At 35.0% G+C, this 20,596-nt stretch overlaps 1 protein-coding gene across 5 annotated transcripts in view; it reads right to left on the reverse strand.

Annotated features, from left to right (window-relative positions):
• The window catches only part of SLC4A4 (solute carrier family 4 member 4), a gene marked incomplete at both ends in the record, with an annotated part of 296,812 nt that overhangs the window by 75,826 nt on the left and 200,390 nt on the right, over positions 1-20,596 (reverse strand). For all 5 annotated transcript variants that reach the window (XM_084234152.1, XM_084234154.1, XM_084234151.1 and 2 more), the window contains one exon: positions 4,184-4,317. In XM_084234152.1, the coding sequence (XP_084090278.1) occupies positions 4,184-4,317 (134 nt within the window). The remainder of the gene's footprint in view (positions 1-4,183; positions 4,318-20,596) is intronic.

The following is a 20,596-nucleotide window of genomic DNA, read 5'->3' on the forward strand; positions in this document are numbered from 1 at the left end:
CTCCCCCAAGCAAGAAAGAATTCTCCAGAAGACTGCATTTAGATATCATTCTTAACTTTGGCTTCTACCAATTCTACAGCAGACAGCTTTTAAACTTAAACTGGAATAGCAGCTGTCCTAGGTCTTCAGACTGCTGGTCCACCCTGCAGATTTTAGACCTGCCTCCCTTTACTTATTCTGGTATGACTCAATCCTCACAACAAATATGTTTATATGTATGTATGGATATATACATGCTTTAGACTCTCTCTGGACAATTTTAATACTAATTCAGGTTAGTCAAATATTCCCCCATTTTATAGATAAGGACACAGAAGTCAATGGAGGTAAAGTCATTTACCCACTACTAAACATTCAGTGACAGAACTGATCCAGAAAACAAATATCTGTATTATTTGATTGGTTCTTTTAACAATCTCACCACAGTTTCTCCACCCAATTTGTACTTAGCTCCTTGATAAAGGCTTTACTGTCCTCTCTTCAGTCATGTGGGGACTACATTACCAAACCAGGGTATTATTAATGATGCATATGTTCTGTGGGTTTCCTGAAATCCTTCTGAAGATAACATTTGCTTTTCTTTCCAGTTCCCTTTATTTCTGGAACCCCACTGTATAATCCTATCTTTGTGAGGTTAGTTGATTGTAGAAAAGTTATAGGAACTTTCCACTATTACACAAGTCAATGTTAAAACTAAGAAATACAGTTTCACTACTTCTGAGCCAACAGGTTCTTCTTAAAATAAGGCATATAAACAATGACCTAGTTTTTTAAAAATAATTACCTAGTTTTGCTTGCCTAACAAGTTAGAGCAATCTTCATTTGTTCTAAGAATGCTTTGTTTATGGAAGTGGTACTTATAGGACAGGATGAGAAACAAATCCATTAGCTAATGGTAAAAAACACAAACAGTTTGCATACAAAGGATTAAAATGCATGTATATCTTAAATCTTAGGAACTAAACCATATACCAAACTAGGTGCTCTGAAATACTTACATATTGCCAGAGTATAAAATCATTAAAGTCAATAGCATGTCATTGTGAATACATATGTTTATAGCAGCAAGAAGAGGAATACAAGATCGGAAACTTTTTTAAACAAGTTGATCAACAATAATGACTATAATATAATGGCAATATTATATCCAAAAAGGTATCAACCCCTTGGTGTCAAGCTTAAATAGCAATTAAGCTATAAAAATTAACAGGAAATAATAGTAAAAATAAAGTTCATTATAGTGAGTTAGGACAGGGAAAAAGAGTTTATATCCTCATGGTACCACAATGTATCTATATTTTTGAGTTATAGTTTCTCAGTAGCATAAAACCAAGGACATAGACAAAAGAATTGGCCTTTGAATCACGCTAAAGAAATTAATGTTCAGCCACACAAATAAATAGAAACTCCCTGAATTAAATTAGCAAAATCAGTAATGTAATAGAAAATAATAATTTGAAGGTCTGTAAGTAAATTGTTCAAAGAATGTAAAGAAGAAATGATTAAATAAAAAAAATGACAATTATACTGGCTAAAATTTGACTTTAACCATGAATTTTCTACATGATTTAGAAAACAGGACTGAAACTTTTTTTAGATTAGTCACTTAAGAAAAGGAATGTAATGCTCTGCTATTGGACAACAATTTGCAAAAATAGTGTAAAGCAACTGAAAATTCAGGAAACAAAACTATAAATGCTTTTGGGAAGTTGTAAGTTATTTCCTTGATTCTGTACTAATTTTAAAAGGTGACCTTTGAAAACATATCATTTATAATCCTTAATGATTCTCCAGTTTACAGGGCAAATATTAAAATCTGTATCACTAAACAGATAAATCTGTGGGTATGTGATCCAATTTTTTGTGTCCACTGAAGCTACAAAGGAAGAATTTATCTATTTTTTTCTTTAAAAATGGTAAAATATATCAGATAAATCTAGGCAAGACATAGTAAAACAGGTTTTGTTTTGTTTTTTTTTTTTTTTTTTTTTTTTACTGAAGGACTTATCAGATACTTTAGTAAGCTCAAGTATAACAGGAATTATCAAGATGGAGATGCAATACACATACTTCCCCATCTTTTAGAGATCACAGAAACTTTTATTTTTCTGTTGTGCATCAAATGGGACTGATAATTGACAAAATACACTTTGGAGCATCATGATTTGCACAAGTACTCTGGATCTAGACAAAATATTAGCACTGCTATTAAAATATATAAGCAAATGATACAGCTTTGTGAATAAAACAATAAGGTTTGCCACATAAGTACCACATGTTAGTCAAATGATGGGTTTGAAGCACTGTTTCTCAAATGTTTCTTGTTGCTTTACAACTGTTTTCAAATAAATCTCTTGGAAATATGTTTACGTTACCAATTATGATGAAACAGAAGGGAAAGTGAGAAAGAAATTCGCTTAGTGAAAGGAAAGAATCTCTATCCTACAATTATCTGAAGAAAACCAGGAAGCAAACATTTTCTGTACATTGAGGCTCTGATCACATTGCATCCCATAAATCTTTCTGCAGATTGTGCGTGTTTGTTCCTGTTTATAATGCATGCTTGTTTCATCTTTCCACAAAGACTTTCTTGTGTCATACAATGTTTTCTCAAATATATAAAATTGCTTGACTCCTTCTATAAACTGACATGAACAGATTTTTTCCAGGGTTCTTCTGTGAATTAGGATGGAGAAAGGATCGACAGAAAACTCAGAACATTATTTAAAATTTGGTACTTTAAACTCTCAGAGGACACTCACTGATGTTCTCAACCCAGTTTTTAGAAAACCAGATTGTAATCCGTATTCTCTCCTCTATCTCATCTTCGTTTTTAATGGCTCACCCAATTTCCAAGGCTTCATATAAGCCCTAAGTTCATGAGGTATTATATAGGTAATGACATTTGTAACATTAAAATCCTAAACATTTATAATGATATAAAAATGTGGAAATTGCAAAAACAGTTCTGGTTAAGTCATATGATATCTTGCAAATCTGTATAAGGATTGAGAACTGCCTGTAAAAGCAATTCTCTTAGAAGCATCAGAAAAGCATCATTTCATCAGAATGAGACCAGAATACCCAACGTGATTTTGAATCTGTATATGTGCAAATGTGGCCACTGGGATGATTCACTTAATTCAATTGTCTCCTACTTAAAATAAGCCATCAATTTCTAAAAGAAAATATTTATATCATAATTGCCAGGCCCATTTAGTAATGTCTAGTGGTTCTCTAAGAGGAGTAGGGTCTGGAGTCAGAAAGCAGGAATTCAACTCCCAACCCTGCCAACATTCAACAGTTTATTCCACACCAGCGTTCTCAACTATAAAACAGAACACAGTCCCTACCTCACAGCACTGCTAAAGGAATTAAATTATGTAGTACATGCAACCCACTTGTTATGTGTTCATCATTCAGTAAAATTAGTTATTATTCAGCTGAGTCTTTGAATGTACCTTCAGTTAAGACCACTGGAATTGGAGTTAGGAACAGATTGTAGGAGCTTGCAGTCTATTTCATTAATGCCCATTTAACTTTGAACAAATCACTTAATTTTTCTAGTGTGTAGACAGGAACATGGCAGGAAGCAAAAGACATGCTCAAATGGGATTCTGAGGAAAATTTAATAAATAGTCTATTTACAGGGATGTAACAGAGAATGGTGAGGGGCTTGGACACAAGCAACATCAGGAAGAGTCACCAGGGTCTGATGAGGGATAAAAAACAGGGTGGAGGAGCACTGGACAGGGTATGTAACACTATGACAGAACAAACCACAGCCAGTGTGGCGTTACAGCAGAGCCACTTAAGTATTGGGAGGGAGACACATCCTGATCTCTCCCTGTTATGCTGGTGCTCTGCACTAGCCAAATTTAATAGCAATTCCAAGGCAATAAAGTCTAGGTACTGTGGTCCACAGGGGTCATTCCCCTGAGGTGCATATTAGGACTCTACGGGCAGGGCATGATGGGGAAGGCAAGCAGATAATTCAACAAGTGGCTTCAGGTGAATCAAATATGAAATGCGCATTGGACTACCCTATCTTGAAGGGCCTTTCAACCTCCAAGTCTTAACATTCCTGTGTTCTGAGCAACCTGGCTGAGATTCTGTGCTGTAGTTACACTATGAATGGTCTACAAGTATAAAATTCTCTTTGTAATTATATGTATATACGTACTTGCTGAAATTAAATAGAAGCCTTTCAAAAACTAGAACAGGTCCTGTGCTGCTCAAAATAGTGAGTGGTTGACCAGCAAAGAGGCAGAAGATGGCTCCAGAGACAGCTGTGCCCAGGAAGCTCTCCAACACGCCCTAAGAGAAAGAAAACACAGGTGTTAAAAGAAACACATCTTTTTTCTACCAATGTGTGATGTCACTGGGGAAATTAAACTGCATGAATATGCTATTACAATGGCTGTATCAAATGAATATGAATAAAGATTCTTGTCAATATGAATATTACCATTTATTTACTTCACCACACACACAATTTAGCCATTCCACCCTCCTCCATTGCTTGAATTTTTCCAAAGAATGGGTGGTCGTAATGACGCATGATTCACCACAGAAGACAAAAAAGGTGACCTTGGTCATAGTGAAAATGTAGCTGAAGCTTTTCTACATAAAGTCACATGATGTAATCCCCTCAAGAGGGCAGAGTGATTCAGTGTTTTGGGTAGCAATTTCTCTTTGGGGTTACTTTCAGTGTTGGAGTTGAATTCACTTGCACATAGCAGGAATTTATGAGTAGTTACATTTTATGCACAAAAGATATTGTTTTTCTTGAAGAAAGCTTTTAAAGTGGAGAGGAGAACAAAGGAGAAATAAAAAGTGCCCTCCATTTTACAATCCCTATGACAATTCAAAAAAATTCTTATTATATATTTATGGTCCAATGTAAATTTATACAAAAGCTTCGATTTATTTTATTGCTGGGGGAAATAAAAATGCAGGGATCTGAACAAATAAACTTTGTGGCCACATCTCCCTGCATTAGCTCTCTGAAAATCAACCCATTTCTTTCTTTTAGCATAACAAGAACACAGAAACATGAGCCATAAAGCATCACTGACTTATAAAATTATCCTAATGTTCTCAATCATGCCATTTGGGATGAATGTCCCAGATACTAGAAAATGAACCTGTTTCCTATGCTTTTCATCATTTCAAACTTCAATTAGAAAATCACATGCTTATTTGTAGAAAATTCTTTTTTGTAAACTTAAAATGGTGTCTTATCAAGGGGTTGTTGCAAATATCAAAAAGATGACAGAAACCCTTTATTCATACATAGGCTATAAATCTGAACCATAAAATTGGTAAGATAAAACATTTTTAAATGAGTAAAGACATTTTATAGCTTCAAAAGACACAAAAATATATTTAGTGGTAGATGAATTTACACAGCGGAAGAAAATTATATGATCTGTGTAACCAGATATATCCACTGAAACAAAATGGTACTAGAAAGAGTTCTCGCTTCAACTGAACAATAAATTACCTATTCATAAAAGTATGATTTATGTTTATATTAAAAAGTCATTTCTTAATGTAAACTATCCTGACAGGAACAGAGTGAATATCTGGGGAATGTGACATGCCCCTCAGTCATGTCCTATACGCCACTCAACCAGTTAACCTATTCATGTCTGTCTACCTCACTAATTCATCTCTTGCCCCTGCCACAAGTTTTTCAGCAACTTTTCATCACTAATCATTTAATAGGCACAAACTGACTCTAAAGAAATTATTTTACAAATCAACTTAAAGACACAAATACACTGTTTTTCCCAATACAAAGTCACCTTTGTTTTTATTTTAAATTTTACTCTGTTTACTAGTACTCATAGGATATTAGCCATAGCACATCCGCCTGTTTTAAGGGTAGCATTTATTTCTCAAAACAGATAAAATCTTTCAGAGTAGCACTATGTAATAACAGAGCTGGGGTGGAGTTGGGGCATAAAAGCAAGGTTGACATATAAGATTAACTTGTCACATGGTGTTAGGCATATTTGGAAACAATTCCTTGCAACTACTTCCCTCCAAAAAGTCTGGGTTTGGGCCTCCCCTGGTGGTGCAGTGGTTGAGCGCTGGGCTGCAATCCCTGGCCACTGGCGAGGGTCCCACATGGCGTGTCAGACCTCTCCTGCTGCGCCTGCTGCTCCCCTCAGCAGTGTATTTCGTCAGTCTGCCTGTTCTGTTCCCCGCTCTGGTGCTGGTGAATTCTCTCACCCTCCCATGCTTCTGACTGTACCCAGTGCTTGTATTAAAAAAAAAAAAAGTCTGGGTTAGATTTTTGGCAGAAGGGTCTTGTAAGGAGACTCGATACACATGGATATGAGTTTTACTGCTTAGCTTCAGGGTGTCATCTCATTTTTCTATAGCCATTCCATACATAGTGAGAGAGGATCCAGTTCGTTCTTTCTCACAGGGACAGAAAGAGACTCCCTATTGCCCACAAGTAGTGTTAGTCTTAATCTCTCATATGTAAAGAAAATGAGATTTGGGGGAGGTTAAATGATATGAACAAATCCAATTCAATGTTGCACAAATCTTTGGAATATGGGTATTTATCCAAACTCTGCCTCACTCTTGGACAGGATGAAAGTTGTGCCTTCAGCTGGAATGCTTATGGATATGCACTTTTTCACCCCCTGTGCACTGACATTGGGCTTATGGTTTTATAATTCATCTTTCTTTTTCAGGCTTCCTTTAATATGTGTTACAACAAAGGATAAGACTGGAATTGTCTGTATGACAGGACATGTAACTCTTGGGTTATATATGATAGGTCAACTTTCATAGATTCACGCTTTATCAAACAGGGAGAAGTATTTATTTCTCATCACTGTTACAGGAGTCTAATACAACACAGCCTGGGTGAGAGAAGATGAAGGAAAAAAGGATGAATGTGAGATTAAGAACTCTCTACTGGATCACCACTGATCTCTGTGACACTCAGTATTCCCCAGCATCACCCATGCTTCTCTTCCTCCATCTTACTATACACTGTCCCTTCCAAGATTCAGGAAACATAAGGAGTGGAAGAGAAAATGTCCAAGTTGCACCCTCAGTTCTAAGAGGTCAAAAGCCATTTAGTAAAGATAACAAGTAATTTCTTTCAGAAAACAGCTTTGATTTATGGAAGCCATATGACTGTTAAAAGGCAGATTATTTTTATTTCAGTACTTGATCCTTTGGTAAGTACTACAGTTTCCATTCTGTTGCTGACAATTTTGAAAACACAGATAGGTGACTTATTATACATTGCACTGGAAACTTGCTTAAACTTAGAGAAGCTTCCAGCATTTCTGAGAAAAGAAACTATTTTCACTATATTTTGACATGTTACTCTTGACGATACAGAAAATTTTAAAATAATATCAAGCAATGAATAACTTCAATTAAACTGCAACTAGAATTGAAAGCAATTTATAAGGTGAATTATCAGAAATACTTTTTCTGGTTTATTATATTCCATGTTCATTAATATAAAAAGGAAAACAATATGTGGATGTGTGTATTTTAATGTATGCAACTCATGAAGACAATTCTACACTTGACTTCTCAGAGAGGAATAAACTCCCTAGTAAATTCATGAGAATACAGATGGCCGAGCTCTGATGTGTGATGTAAGAAGCTTCATTTTGGGTTAGCTTTTGTTTCTATTCATTTCTGATTAGGTGACATCCATTGTGGAATAGCTGAAAGAGTTAACAATTGGCAGTAATGAAATCTAGAGTCTATACTCCATTCTACCACCAAAATGCTGATAACTTTGGGAATATCACTTAATCTCTGTCAATTTCTTCTTATAAAAGAAAAACATCATATAACATAGTATAACAATAAAACTGGAGTCAGATGATCTCAAATTGACATCTAGACTGCACCACTGACACAATCAGTAACTCTTAAAGATATATTTATTTATGAATACAAGAACTGAGGTACAGGCCAGAGGTGTGGGGGATGAGAGGATTCACCAGAGACAGAGTGGGGGACAGAACAGGCAAATCGATGGAAGTACACTGCTGAGGGGAGCAGCGGGCGAGTCAGGAAAGGTCTGCTGCGCCATGTGGGAAGTTCCCTGGCTGGGGATCGAATTTGTGCTGCAGCGGCTACAGACAGCTTCATAGGTTTTGTCTTAACCCCTTGTGCCACCAGGGAAGCCCCCCCACAATCAATAACTTTTAACAAGTTACTTCAGCAGCCTTTCTATGCCTTATATAGTTAGTATGCACATTCAGTTGGACAATGTGCTATAGCAGAGCCTCTGATAGATAATATTCTTTGATGAATACATACACATAATGTATTTATGTAGACAAGAGATGAGGAGGCAGAACTAGATGATTTCCATGTCTTTTCCAAAGAACATACCTTGGAGTCAGGGATGTATGAGTTTAAATGTCAGTTTAAACAGTTATCAAACTTTCTAAATACTAACTCTCTCTTCTGTAAAATCATAGCTTTTAAAATAATATCAAGCAATGAATAACTTCAATTTAACTGCAACTAAAATTAAAATTAATTTAAAAGGTGAATTATCAGTTTCATAAGAAAACTATTTGGATTAAATAAGACAATAATGTTTAAAGAGCTAAGAATAAAGTAGAGCTACAGTTAAATGCTGGTTCCCTTTCATTTGCTGCTTCTCATTTCCGTTTTTAAATATAAAAAGATCACAGAGATCCTGTATTAATACAAAAGGTTATAAATCTGAACCACAAAACCTGTAAGATAAATATTTTTCAAATGAGTAAATAAAGACATTCTGTAACTTTAAAAGACATAATTATTTGTCTTTTCCTCAAAATAGGAAGAAGAAGAAGATAGATAGTCAAGAATGACATGCATGGAAAGAAATGATGATTAGTCCTCAGAGGAAAAGGTAACGGGGTGTGTGTGTGTGTGTGTGTGTGTGTTGGGGAAGAGGGGGATAGGGAAAGTAAGCTCAAAAAAACACTTTGTTTTACTTTACAGTAATGAAATAAAAAAAATCCACATCCCAAACAATTCGTGAACATTTTTTGATTACATGAAGGTATCAAGTTAAATCAAACAGAGTCCTTGTTTTACAAAACAGCCAAAGAAACTCAACACAAGCACCATAATAGAAAAACCAAGCATAAAATAAACCAGAGAATTACAGCAAGATTTTTTTTTTAAGATCAAGATTCTTAAAAAAAAATCACACTTGATTGGTAACACCAGTATTCATGTCTTTGAACTAGTTGTGACAAGGGCTGCTTGGGCCATCATATCTGTCACTACCAGCAAAGCAAGCACATCCCAGATGATGAAACATTAAAAATTAAAAATACATGCTGTCAACTTTAACTTAATTGCAGTTTAGCATCTTCAAATAACGTTAAAAGAATGACCTTTGTTGTTTTATGTCCTTTATATTAAGGAATTTATTCTTTGCATTTAAAATTATAACCCTGCTTAGGGAAGTTGAGTGGCAATAACAGAAAAGTGGTACAACTCCCAAGAAAACAAAAGAATTTCCAATTTTGACAATTTTTAACCAAGGAAAGCTTAGAATTAAGCACTTTTTAAAAATTTAAGTGCTGGGATTTCAGAGAAAGATGACATCAGAGGAAGGTTCATGCTTTGCTCTGGGGAAGATAAACTAATAAGCGGAGACAGGCATTAAGTCAGAGGATCGGATGACATGGGCTGAAACCGGAGTACCTCACATTACCTGGGTATTCAACACAGAGGAAATTCAGCTCCAACAAAAGCAAAAGGGTGAAGGGGGGAAGAGGCAGTTACTAGGGCAGGAAAACTGGTGCATACCTATGCTTGGCAAGGGCAAAACTGATTGCATGGATCAAAAGGTGGCAGATATGGGTAAGAGTGCTGGGGTAAGCCAGGAAGACAGGGCCCCCATGAGGAAGAAAAGCTCAAAAGGTACAAAAATCCCCACTGATTTCGCCCTTGGGTAGGTGACTATAGGGACCAAGCAGATACAGCAAAGCCACATTGGAACATGCCTGTGCTATACCAAAAGCACAGCAGAGAGGTGGGTCTGAAACCCAAAGAGGAGGGCTAGCAGTGGTAACACAGGCATGAGTCAAGCCCATGTATACCATATTCACCAGCAACAAATCCCAACAGGATCCCCACACCAACGCCCAGAAGACCCAGCTACAGATTGGTTTTCCCTGATATATGACACCCTGACTGCAAAAGTGAAGTTCAACACTGTTAATATTTAGAAATAAAATTGTAGGGAGACTAAAAAATATAATAAAGGACAACCTGAGTCCTCATGGGAATACTACACCACAGAGAGAACAAATCTCAGAACCACAAAGACATAGGAACTCTTGTTCCTATCAGATACCTAGTTCAAAGTTCCCATAATAAAGAAATTTAAAGTGGAAGAAAACACATAAAAGTTGATCAAGGATACATAAATCTCAGAAAAACAAATGAATGTACTGAGAAATAAAATTAATGAACATAAGACTGAAACTGAAACATTAAGAAAATAATGGAGATACAGGATGTAAAAACATCAAGAAAGGAGATAAAAAAATTCTGAGGAGTGCTATTGAAATAGAATAGACCAATGAGAAGATCAAACATGTTACCTATAAGGTGATAATGCACAAAGAATCAGGGTGGAGAGAAACACACACACACACACACTCCCATATATATATATATGAAGACATTGAGGAACCCTAATTAGACTTACATTTGATCTCTGTGAAGAAACACTGGGGCAAGGAGAAAATGGAACAATGTGTTCAGTTAAGAATACTCTATCCTGAGAGGAACTCCCTCACATATGAGAGAGAAACAAAGGCCTTTTCAAATAAAAAGAAGCTGAGAGTCTTTGCAAATACTAGACTACCCCTCCAAGAAATGTTGAAAGAAGCTCTTGTATTTAATTTGAAGAAAATAACATCCAAAAAGAACTAAACAAGGAAATTGTTAGAACCACAAAATTAAGGAGAAAATGGCAGTATCAGAATTTCATATATCAATAATCACTCTAAATGTAAGTATACTGAACTTGCTAATTAAAAGGCACAGCGTTTGGTTGGATTACTAAACAGAACATGACTGCTGTCTACAAGAAATGCACCTGATCTCCAAAGATAAACACAGGCTCAGAGTAAAGGGTTCTAAAGCAATCCTGTAAGTAAATGGGACCCAAAGGAAGGCATAACACTCATCAATATATATTCAGCAACTGAAGGAGCAGAAAAATATATAAAATAATTGCTATAATATCTGGAAACAGAGATTAGAAAAAAACATGTGTGATTGGGATTTCAACACCCCACTTTCACCAATAGACAAATCAACCAGACAGAAAATAAACACAACAGTTTTAAACAAGAACTAGATCTCATGGGCTTAATAGACATTGATAGGGCAACTGCACTCCCCCCAAAAGCTGAATACACATTCTTCTCAAATGCGCATTGAACATTCTCCAGAATTGACCACACACTGGGTCATAAGACAAGGATCAACAAATTTATGAAGATTGAAATCATATCAAGCATATTCTATAACTACATGAAACTAAAAATCAACCACAAAAAGAGAGCAGGAAAATTTTCTAATATTTGGAGAATGAACAAAACACTACTGAATAACTTTTGGGATAATACGGATATCAAACAAGAAATTAAGAAGTACCTTAAGACAAAAGATAATGAGAACACAACCTTCCAGAACTTATGGGACACAGCAAAAGCAGTACTAAGAGAAAAATATATAGTAATACAGGCCAACAGAAAACAGTTCAAATAAATAATCGTATCTCTCACTTTAAGGAACTCGAAAAAGAAGGAGAAACAAAACCAAAAAGAAAGTCCAAAGATGAAAGAAACCAAAAGCTGGTTGTTTGGAAAAATAAACAAAATAGACAAACTTCTAAGTAGGCTCACAAAGAAAACTCATAAATAGGATCAAAAATGAAAGTGAAGTTACAACAGACATCTCAGAAAGTCAGAGAATCATAAGAGATTACCATGAACATTTGTATGCTAGTAAGTTGAATAACCTAGAATAGACAAACTTTTAGAAATATGCAACCGCCCGAGATTGAATGGGGAAGAAATAGATAAACCAAACAGGCCAAATACAAGCAAGGAAATTGAAGCAGTAATAAAAGTTCTCCCAAGAAAACAAAAGTCCAGGATGTGACGGTTTCACAAGTGAGTTCTATCAAACCTTCAAAGAAGAATTAATAGTTATCCTTCTCAAACTCTTTCCCAAAAGATTGAGAAAGAGGAAATATGTGCAAATTTTATGAAAACCAACAATACTCTAAGATAAAACCAAAGACAATACACAAAAAGGAAACTGCAGACATACTTCCCTTATGAAGATAGATATGAAAGTTCTCCAAAAAAAAGAAAAAAATAAATAAAATCAAAACAAAAAAACACCTTAGCAAACTGAATCCAACAATGCCTGTGATGGTTTATACAACATGATCAAGTGGGATTTATTCCAGGGACACCAGATGGTTCAACATTCAAAAAACCAATCAATGTAATGCACCACATCACTAAAAAAAAAAAAAAAGCTAAAAATCATATGATCAGATCAATAGATATTAAGAAAGCATTTGATAATATTCAACATCCATTTATGAAAAAAACCCTTGAATAACTGGGATGAATGGAACATACCTCAACATAATAAAGGCTATATATGACAAACTCACAGCTAACATCATTGTCAATGGTGAAAAACTGAAAGCTTTTCCACTAAGATCTGGCATAAGACACAGAAGTCCACTTTCATCACTGCTATTCAACATAGCTTTGGAAATCCTAGCTAGAACAATTAGGCAAGAAAAAGATATAAAACGAATCAAAATTGGCAAAGAAGAAATAAAGCTATCTTTATTTGGAGACATCATGATAATATATTGATACATAAAGAACCCTAAGACTACACAAAAAAAAATAATTGAAACAGTAAATCAAAGTGGCAGACTACAAATATACAAAAATCAGTTTTCTTCCTATATGTAAACAAAGAGTTTTTAGAAAATGAAGAAATCAAGAAAACAACCCCATTTACAACTATATCAAAAAGAATTATAGCCTCCCCTGGTGGCGCAGCGGTTGAGCGCTGGGTTGTGAGGCTGCCCGCAGCCTCTGCAACGCCAGTTCGATCCCCAGCCACCGGTGAGGGTCCCACACACACACACAAAAAAAAAAAATATATATATATACCCAGGAATTAACTTAACATAGCTGAAGTACCTACACAAAGAAAACTATAGTAAATTATTAAAAGGAATAGAAGACAAAAAGAACTGAAAAGATGTTCCCAGCTCATGGACTGAAAGAATTAACATGGTCCAGATAATCATCTTATCCAAAGCAATACCCAGATTCAATGCAATCCCTATCAAGTTTCCAATAACCTTCCTGAAATAAATAGTACAAATATTAGTGAAATTAATATGGAATCACAAAAGACCCCAAATGGCCAAAGCAATCCTGACAAAAAAGAGGAAGAATTGCACTATCACAATCCCAGATCAAATGATTTACAAAGCTGTACTTATCAAGCTTATGGTACTGGAACAAAAACAGACACACACACCAGTGGAATAGAATTGAAAGCCCAGAAATAAATACATACCTGCAATGACAATCTACATCAAAGGAGCCAAGAACATATACTGGAGAAAAGAAAGCTTCCTTAATAAATGACACTGAGAAAACTGGACCACCACATGAAAAAGAATAAAACTAGACCCCTATCTCCTACGATACACAAAAATAAACTCAAAATTGTTAAAATACTTGGATATCAGACCTGAAACCACAACATACATACAAGAAAACATACACAAAACATTCCACAACATAGGCTTCTGAGATGTCTTTGTGGATTCTTCTCTAACAGCAAGGAAAATAATAGAACATAAACATCAAACAAAAAAATCTTCTGCACAGTGAAAGAAGCCATCACTAAAACAAAAAGACACCCTACTGAATTGGAAAAATATTTACACACCATACCTCCAAAAAGGGGCTGGCAATCCAGTATCTACAACTCAACAAAAACAACAAACAAATAACCTGATCAAAAAGTAGGCAGAAGAGATAAACTGGCAATTCTCCAAAGCAAGCATACAGATGGCTGACAGACACATGAAAAAAATGTTCATCATTACTATGGTCAGTGAAAAGCAAATCAAATCCACAATGAGATACCACCTGACACTTGTGAGGATGGCCCTTATCAAAAAGATCAGAAAACACCTGCTGGCAAGGGTGTGGCAAAAAAAGAAACCCAATTACACTGTTAATGGGAACACAGAATGGCCCAGCCCCTGTGGAAGGCAGTATGGAGAGTTCTCAAAATATTAAAAGTGGATCTACTATATGACCCAGCAATTTCCTCCTAGGTATCTACTGAAGATACAAAAATATTAATTTGAAGGGATATATGCACTCCTATGTTCTTTGTAGCACTGTTAACAATATTCAAGCTTTGTAAATAACCTAAGTGCCCAAAGACAGATTAATCAGGAAGATGTAGTATATAGACACAGTGGAATACTACTCAGCTATTAAAAAAAATAAGCTTGCCATTTGTGACAACATGCATAGAGCAAGAGGGGATTATACGAAGTGAAATAAGTCAAAAGGAAAAATACAAATACCAGATGGTGTCATTCATATGTGGATACAGAGAAATCAAACAATGGGTCAGGTAAAGTGTAACTAAGAACAAGCCAGAAATCTGACTAGGGAACTGCGGCTACCAGAGAGGGAAAGGGAGGGGCAGAATAAAGTGGGAAGGGAGCACAACAGACTATGGTATCTTGGTGGTGGGTGTGATGTGGTAACAACACCTCAAGGGGATGATACTATACCTGCAAATCAAATACAATGTTGTAAACCAGTGTTATCTAAATAAAAAATTATAATAATAAAATAAAATATATAAATAAAACCTTAAAGTGTTTCTAAACATAAGAAGAAATTTTAGCCAGTGTTACTAGTAATCTATACAAACTGTAGATCATGGAATATAAAATTAGATTTTTCTAGATGAGTTTTTTAATTGAAATTTAGCCAAAAAAAAAAAAAAAAACGGATGCAGCTTAATGTCATTTAAATAAAGCCATCGGAAGTAAGCAGTCAGGTCTGAAGTACCTGCAGGAGATCTGATGTCAGATCCTCAGCATTAGCCAAACCACGTAATCAAAAATGAATGAAAAATCAATCCAAGAACTAAATTAAATTTGTGTCACATAAGTATTACCTGGGAAACTTTTTTTTAATCTTAGAAAAAAATCTGATTCTTTACCCCTATTTTGAACAACAAAATTAGGACCTCTGAAGATTAGGCATGGAGAATCAGCTTTTTCAAAGTTCCCCAGGGCATTCTCATATGATCCAAATTTGAGAGGCACCCTTTCAAGCAACTGTCTCTTCTCATTCAAAATAAGAATCACCTTCTAGGATTATAAATAATCAGTTATAAAGACCATTCATATACATGTGGGCAAAAGACTGGATATAAAACCTCACTTTTTTTTATTTCACCTTGCAGCTACATCCTATAAATCAGTGATTTCTGTCCTGACAGATCACAGCTGCCAAATCCTTACTGCCATCTTCTCTGCCTAAAAGTGCTTTATCGTCATAAACAGGATTTCTGTTTACAATATCCAGCAGGAACTGAAAAATGAGGGAAGACTTGAAAGACAAATTATCTCCCTGCTTGGAGAAATGTATAAGCCAAACCTTTACCAAAGAACTTTAACTCCAAGAGTATTAAAATGGATGGTTTAAAGAAGGAGGCTTTACAATATTTTTTGTTTGAAGAGCCGTGACTCTGTATGCAGATTATCTGAAGCACCCAAACATCAAATGCCTGTATATTCCAGTATAAACATCAAATGCCAGTAAAATCAAATCCAGATGGATAAAAAATTTAAATGAAAATATAAAAGAACTAAGATATGTGGGTAAATATTTTCAACAAAGGGAAACCTCTCTATATCACAAAAACAAGAAACCATAAGATTGAAGATTTCGACTACATAAAAATTGAAATAACAAGTTTAAAAGACATGGCAAGAATAGGAAAAATACATTTGTGATATTCCTGACAAGCAAAGGGAAAATATCCTTTTTACATAGAGTTCTTAAAAGTCAAAGAGAAAAAAATGAAAAGGACACAAATATAAGAAGGTATAGATAACCAATAAAAATGTGAACTGGTCTTCACACTCATTAAAAATCAAATGAATTTGAACTGAACAGAATGGAAGATATTTCAACTCATAGAATGACAAAAACTGAAAACATGGGTCAAAATGCTGTTTTTGCAAGAATGTGGGCAAGTGGGCTCTTATCCATAACTGGTAGAAGTAAATAATGGTAAAAAACCTTTGTGAAGTATAATTTGAAATAAACATCAAAGGATAAAATAAATATATCTAGCAATAATTCTGCTAGGAATCTATTCCAAGGAGGTAATTACAAAGAATAGAAACAGTTATATAACATGGCTTGTTTATAAATGAGAATATTGAGAAAAACTGAAAGTCTACTAATAAGGGACTTATTAACTAAATTATAGCATAGGTATCATGTTTAAATAAATGTAGTCATTAATAATTACGTTCTTTTACGAGAAAGTGTTCCATGAAATACTAATCATACTAAGAAACACTATACATATGACCTCATTGATATACAATCTTATATACCAATCTGTGTACATATGCATTCTAAGATTGACAGAACAGTCATGAAAAATATTAATAATGTTTTTTTCTGGATGGTTTTAAAAGCAAAATTACCCTCGATATCATTTTTTTGTATTGCTTGAATTTTCTAAAATGTGCAGTTGCATCCTATTAAAAATTAAGTTATTTCAAAACAAATTCAAGCAACACACAAAATAATTTTCAAATTGAGCATCATTTGGTATCCCCAACCTGCCAAATCACTCTTGTTTCCTGATCACCAAAACATTAGAGTTGATAATAGTCTTTCAATGTTCTTGTTAAGTGAAATTGGACAGAAGTGACTTAACTTCAATTAAACAGATTCAATTCAAACTTGTGCCTAAAATAAAGCAAATTATTCAAAGTTCCTTCCTAGGAGAAGTGATGGCCAGTATACCTGGGAGGCAAGTAAACAACGCAGAACCTATTCCTTTGTCATTAGACAGACATTATTTTTCCCATCCATGACAACTCAATTTTATCACTCCAACTGACTCTCCCTAACTTTTTAAAACTGAAATATGTTTCTGGTGCAGATTACCACGTCATCTTATTATATTTCACTTTAAGGAGAAATACATTTTGTTGCCAAAATGGTGTGGTATGGTAACATATCTAAAGATATGTGATTCTATATTTCTGAATCATATACAGTATTGTAAACTAATGTTACCTTAATAAAACAATTATAAATAAAAAAGTACAACAATCAGGTAAATTGAAATCATAGTCCTCACTACAGAAAAGCAATTATCAATTTACTTTAATTTTACTGTTACAGATTGCATATGGTAAGCTTTGTAAAGAAGTATCTAATCGAGGAATATCATATGTGAATAAAAAATATATTTTCCAACTTAAGCAGATTGATTAAATATTCTCAGCACGGTGGTATGTTAAAATAAAGCCTCAAATTTAGAGATGCCAGTTATAAATGTTCCTTATTATGAGACAAGTTCCCTCAAAATGTGCTCTGTTAGGCTCCATAAATATCACAAAATTCACAGAATTCTAAAAATCTTACTGTATTCATTTGTTAAAAAAGATTTGTGAAAATAGGATTATATTTACTCCTGGAAAAAAATTTAAATGACTTTCTTTCCTCTAGACTATGTTCAGTCGTCATTCACAATCAACAATGTCACTATAAATTAAAACACTTTGATGTTCCCAAAAGCAAAGAACAATTTTAAAACAGCACAAAGACTTCCCACAAGATATCAAGAAAGTATTCCAAATATCAATACCATGCCCATACACTAAGTGATCCACAGATATGTATTGACTTAGCTTCATATCAAGGTTCCATTCGGCCAGTACTTTGAATGAGAAATTCTTAACAAAAAACTTTGGTGAGATATATTTAAACTTTGAACTCATCAACACTTATTCTGTATACCTGCTTGGCAACCAAGAATATAAATACAATGCAGTATGTTGGCATGTATGGTAACAGAGTTTAGCTGTGGAAAGGACAGGTTTTGGAATGGTAAGACTGAACAAGTTCTTGTTTACTTCACAGGATGGCCAGGACAGCAGTGTTATTACCATGGGAGTTGCTGAAAGGATAAAAAGGATATTGCACAATTTCTAAACCTCAGAAAGCTTATGTTCTAGTACTTTATTGTCAAGCTCTAAGAACAGGAAACATTCATAAGCTGGGGCTGGACCCTAGATGAATGTAAGATCAACTCTTGGCAAAGCAGTTTGGTCACTCCCAGAATCCCAAGTTAAACTTCACTGTTCACACTTTACGTGGAGTCCATGAACATCCACTCGGTAAGCTTCAGAGTCCTCTCACAGCAGGCTGATGGACAACATGTATATGTCAACTGGCGGGGATTCATACAGTTATTTACCTTGTCATTATAACTTAATTATACTTGGAGCCAGCATGGCTTCAACTACTTTATTTTGAACACAGTTCCACAGAAATGATCAATATATCTCCCAAGATCTACCTTTAATAAGATAGGCTTTATACCTTATTAGGTATAAATGCATACAGTTGTGTGATTATGCATACATTATGTGTATGATTGTTTAATATATATCTCATTATATGTGTGAATATTAAGCACATGTGTGTATATGTGTGCGCGTGTGTGTGTGAGTACTGGAATGAATGCTTAAATGTATATTCCTGTCTTTGAGCAGGCAAGACCTCCTGAACAGAAGCTGGCAAAGGAGTGTGCTTAAACAACAGCAGTGCAGTGACTCATCTGTGTTTTCACAACATGTTTCTACCCAGCACCCAAGTCTATTTGTAGCCTGACAATAAAGGCCCTATGTGAACCATCTCTGAGTTGTCTGCCTTTAAAAGCAAAGACACCATTCTCAGGTTGACTCATTTGAGCTGCATGTGCTTTTGAGAATAACCCACTGTCACATTTATGAAGGCAAGTGACATAATTAAAGATTATCGCAGAGTATACCAACATTTTTCTGCTTATTCTTTCTTTAGTGTTTATAAAACCTAATCAGAGGCCTTTACCTCTTAAACAGGTCTGTTGCACACTGCTATTATCTCTTGTAGCAGAGAAAAAGATTACATTATCAATCTACTGGACAGTAAATATCATTGGAATAGGAATTTTTAGCTATTTTCATAACCTATTTGTATTCCTAGCACTTGAAATAGTGTCTGGTATATAATAGACCCTCCAATAAATATTTGCAAAGGAATGAATCAACTTCTGCCTTAGACTTGTGACATGACCTGGGCCTTATCACCAAATCCACAAAATATTTCAATGTCCATATACCAAGTCAAGACACTTCTATAGCTAGCATACTGGAACATCTGATGTTACAGTACAAACCCATTTTTTTTTTAGGTGGCATTGGTTTGCAACACTGTGATTCAGAAGCATGGGACTAGCCTCATGCAATATAACCATACCATACCCAACGCCAAGGCACCCATAGCCCTCCATAATAATTCACTGTACCACTTCCCCACTTTGTCTTCCCCTGCCCCCTCCACATCTTACAGCCTCAGTTCTACAATCATATTTCTAGGGTTTGTTATCAATTTAGTTTTTTCTGACCCTTTCTTTATTTGTTTATATTCTACATGTAAGTGACACCATGTTTGTCATCTTCTTTCTGACTTATTTCACTATCATTATCCTTTTCAGTTCCATCCATGTTGTTGCAAATGGCAAGTGTTCATCTTTTGTTTAAAGATGAGTAGTATTCCATTGTGTATATATATTAATATCATATCTTCCTAAGTCACACTCTATCCTTGAGCGATTACTCTGTTTCTGTATCTTAGCTATTGTAAATAGTGCTACAGTGAATATAAAAGGGCATACACCCCTTCAAATTGGTATTTTGGCATAGATATACCTAGAAGTGGGATTTCAGAATCATGTGGTAGATCTATTTTTAATATTTTGAGAAGCCCCCATACTGTTTTCCATAAGGGTGGGGCTAATCTCCATTCCCACCAATAGTGTACAAAGGTCAAAAAACTCCTACATGGAGAAGGAAGTTATCAGTAAAACAAAAACATACACTACTGAATGGAAAAAAATATATATGTGTACATCATACATCTGAAAAAGGACTGATATCAACTCAATACAAAGAAAACAAATAAACCAATCACACCTGGACAGAAGAACCAAATATCACTTCTCCGAACAAGACACACACATGGCCAACAGGCACATGAAAAAAATGCTCATCATCATTTACCAGGGAAAATGCAAATCAAAGCCACAATGAGAGACCACCTCACACCTATGAAAATGGCCCATACCCATTTTTTCTTGCAATACTCTAACAAATTAAGTCACTTTACATCTTCATCCTTAAAGTACATAAACTAAT

The sequence above is a fragment of the Talpa europaea genome (assembly GCF_964194135.1).
Source record: "Talpa europaea genome assembly, chromosome: 5".
Lineage (NCBI taxonomy): Eukaryota > Metazoa > Chordata > Mammalia > Eulipotyphla > Talpidae > Talpa > Talpa europaea.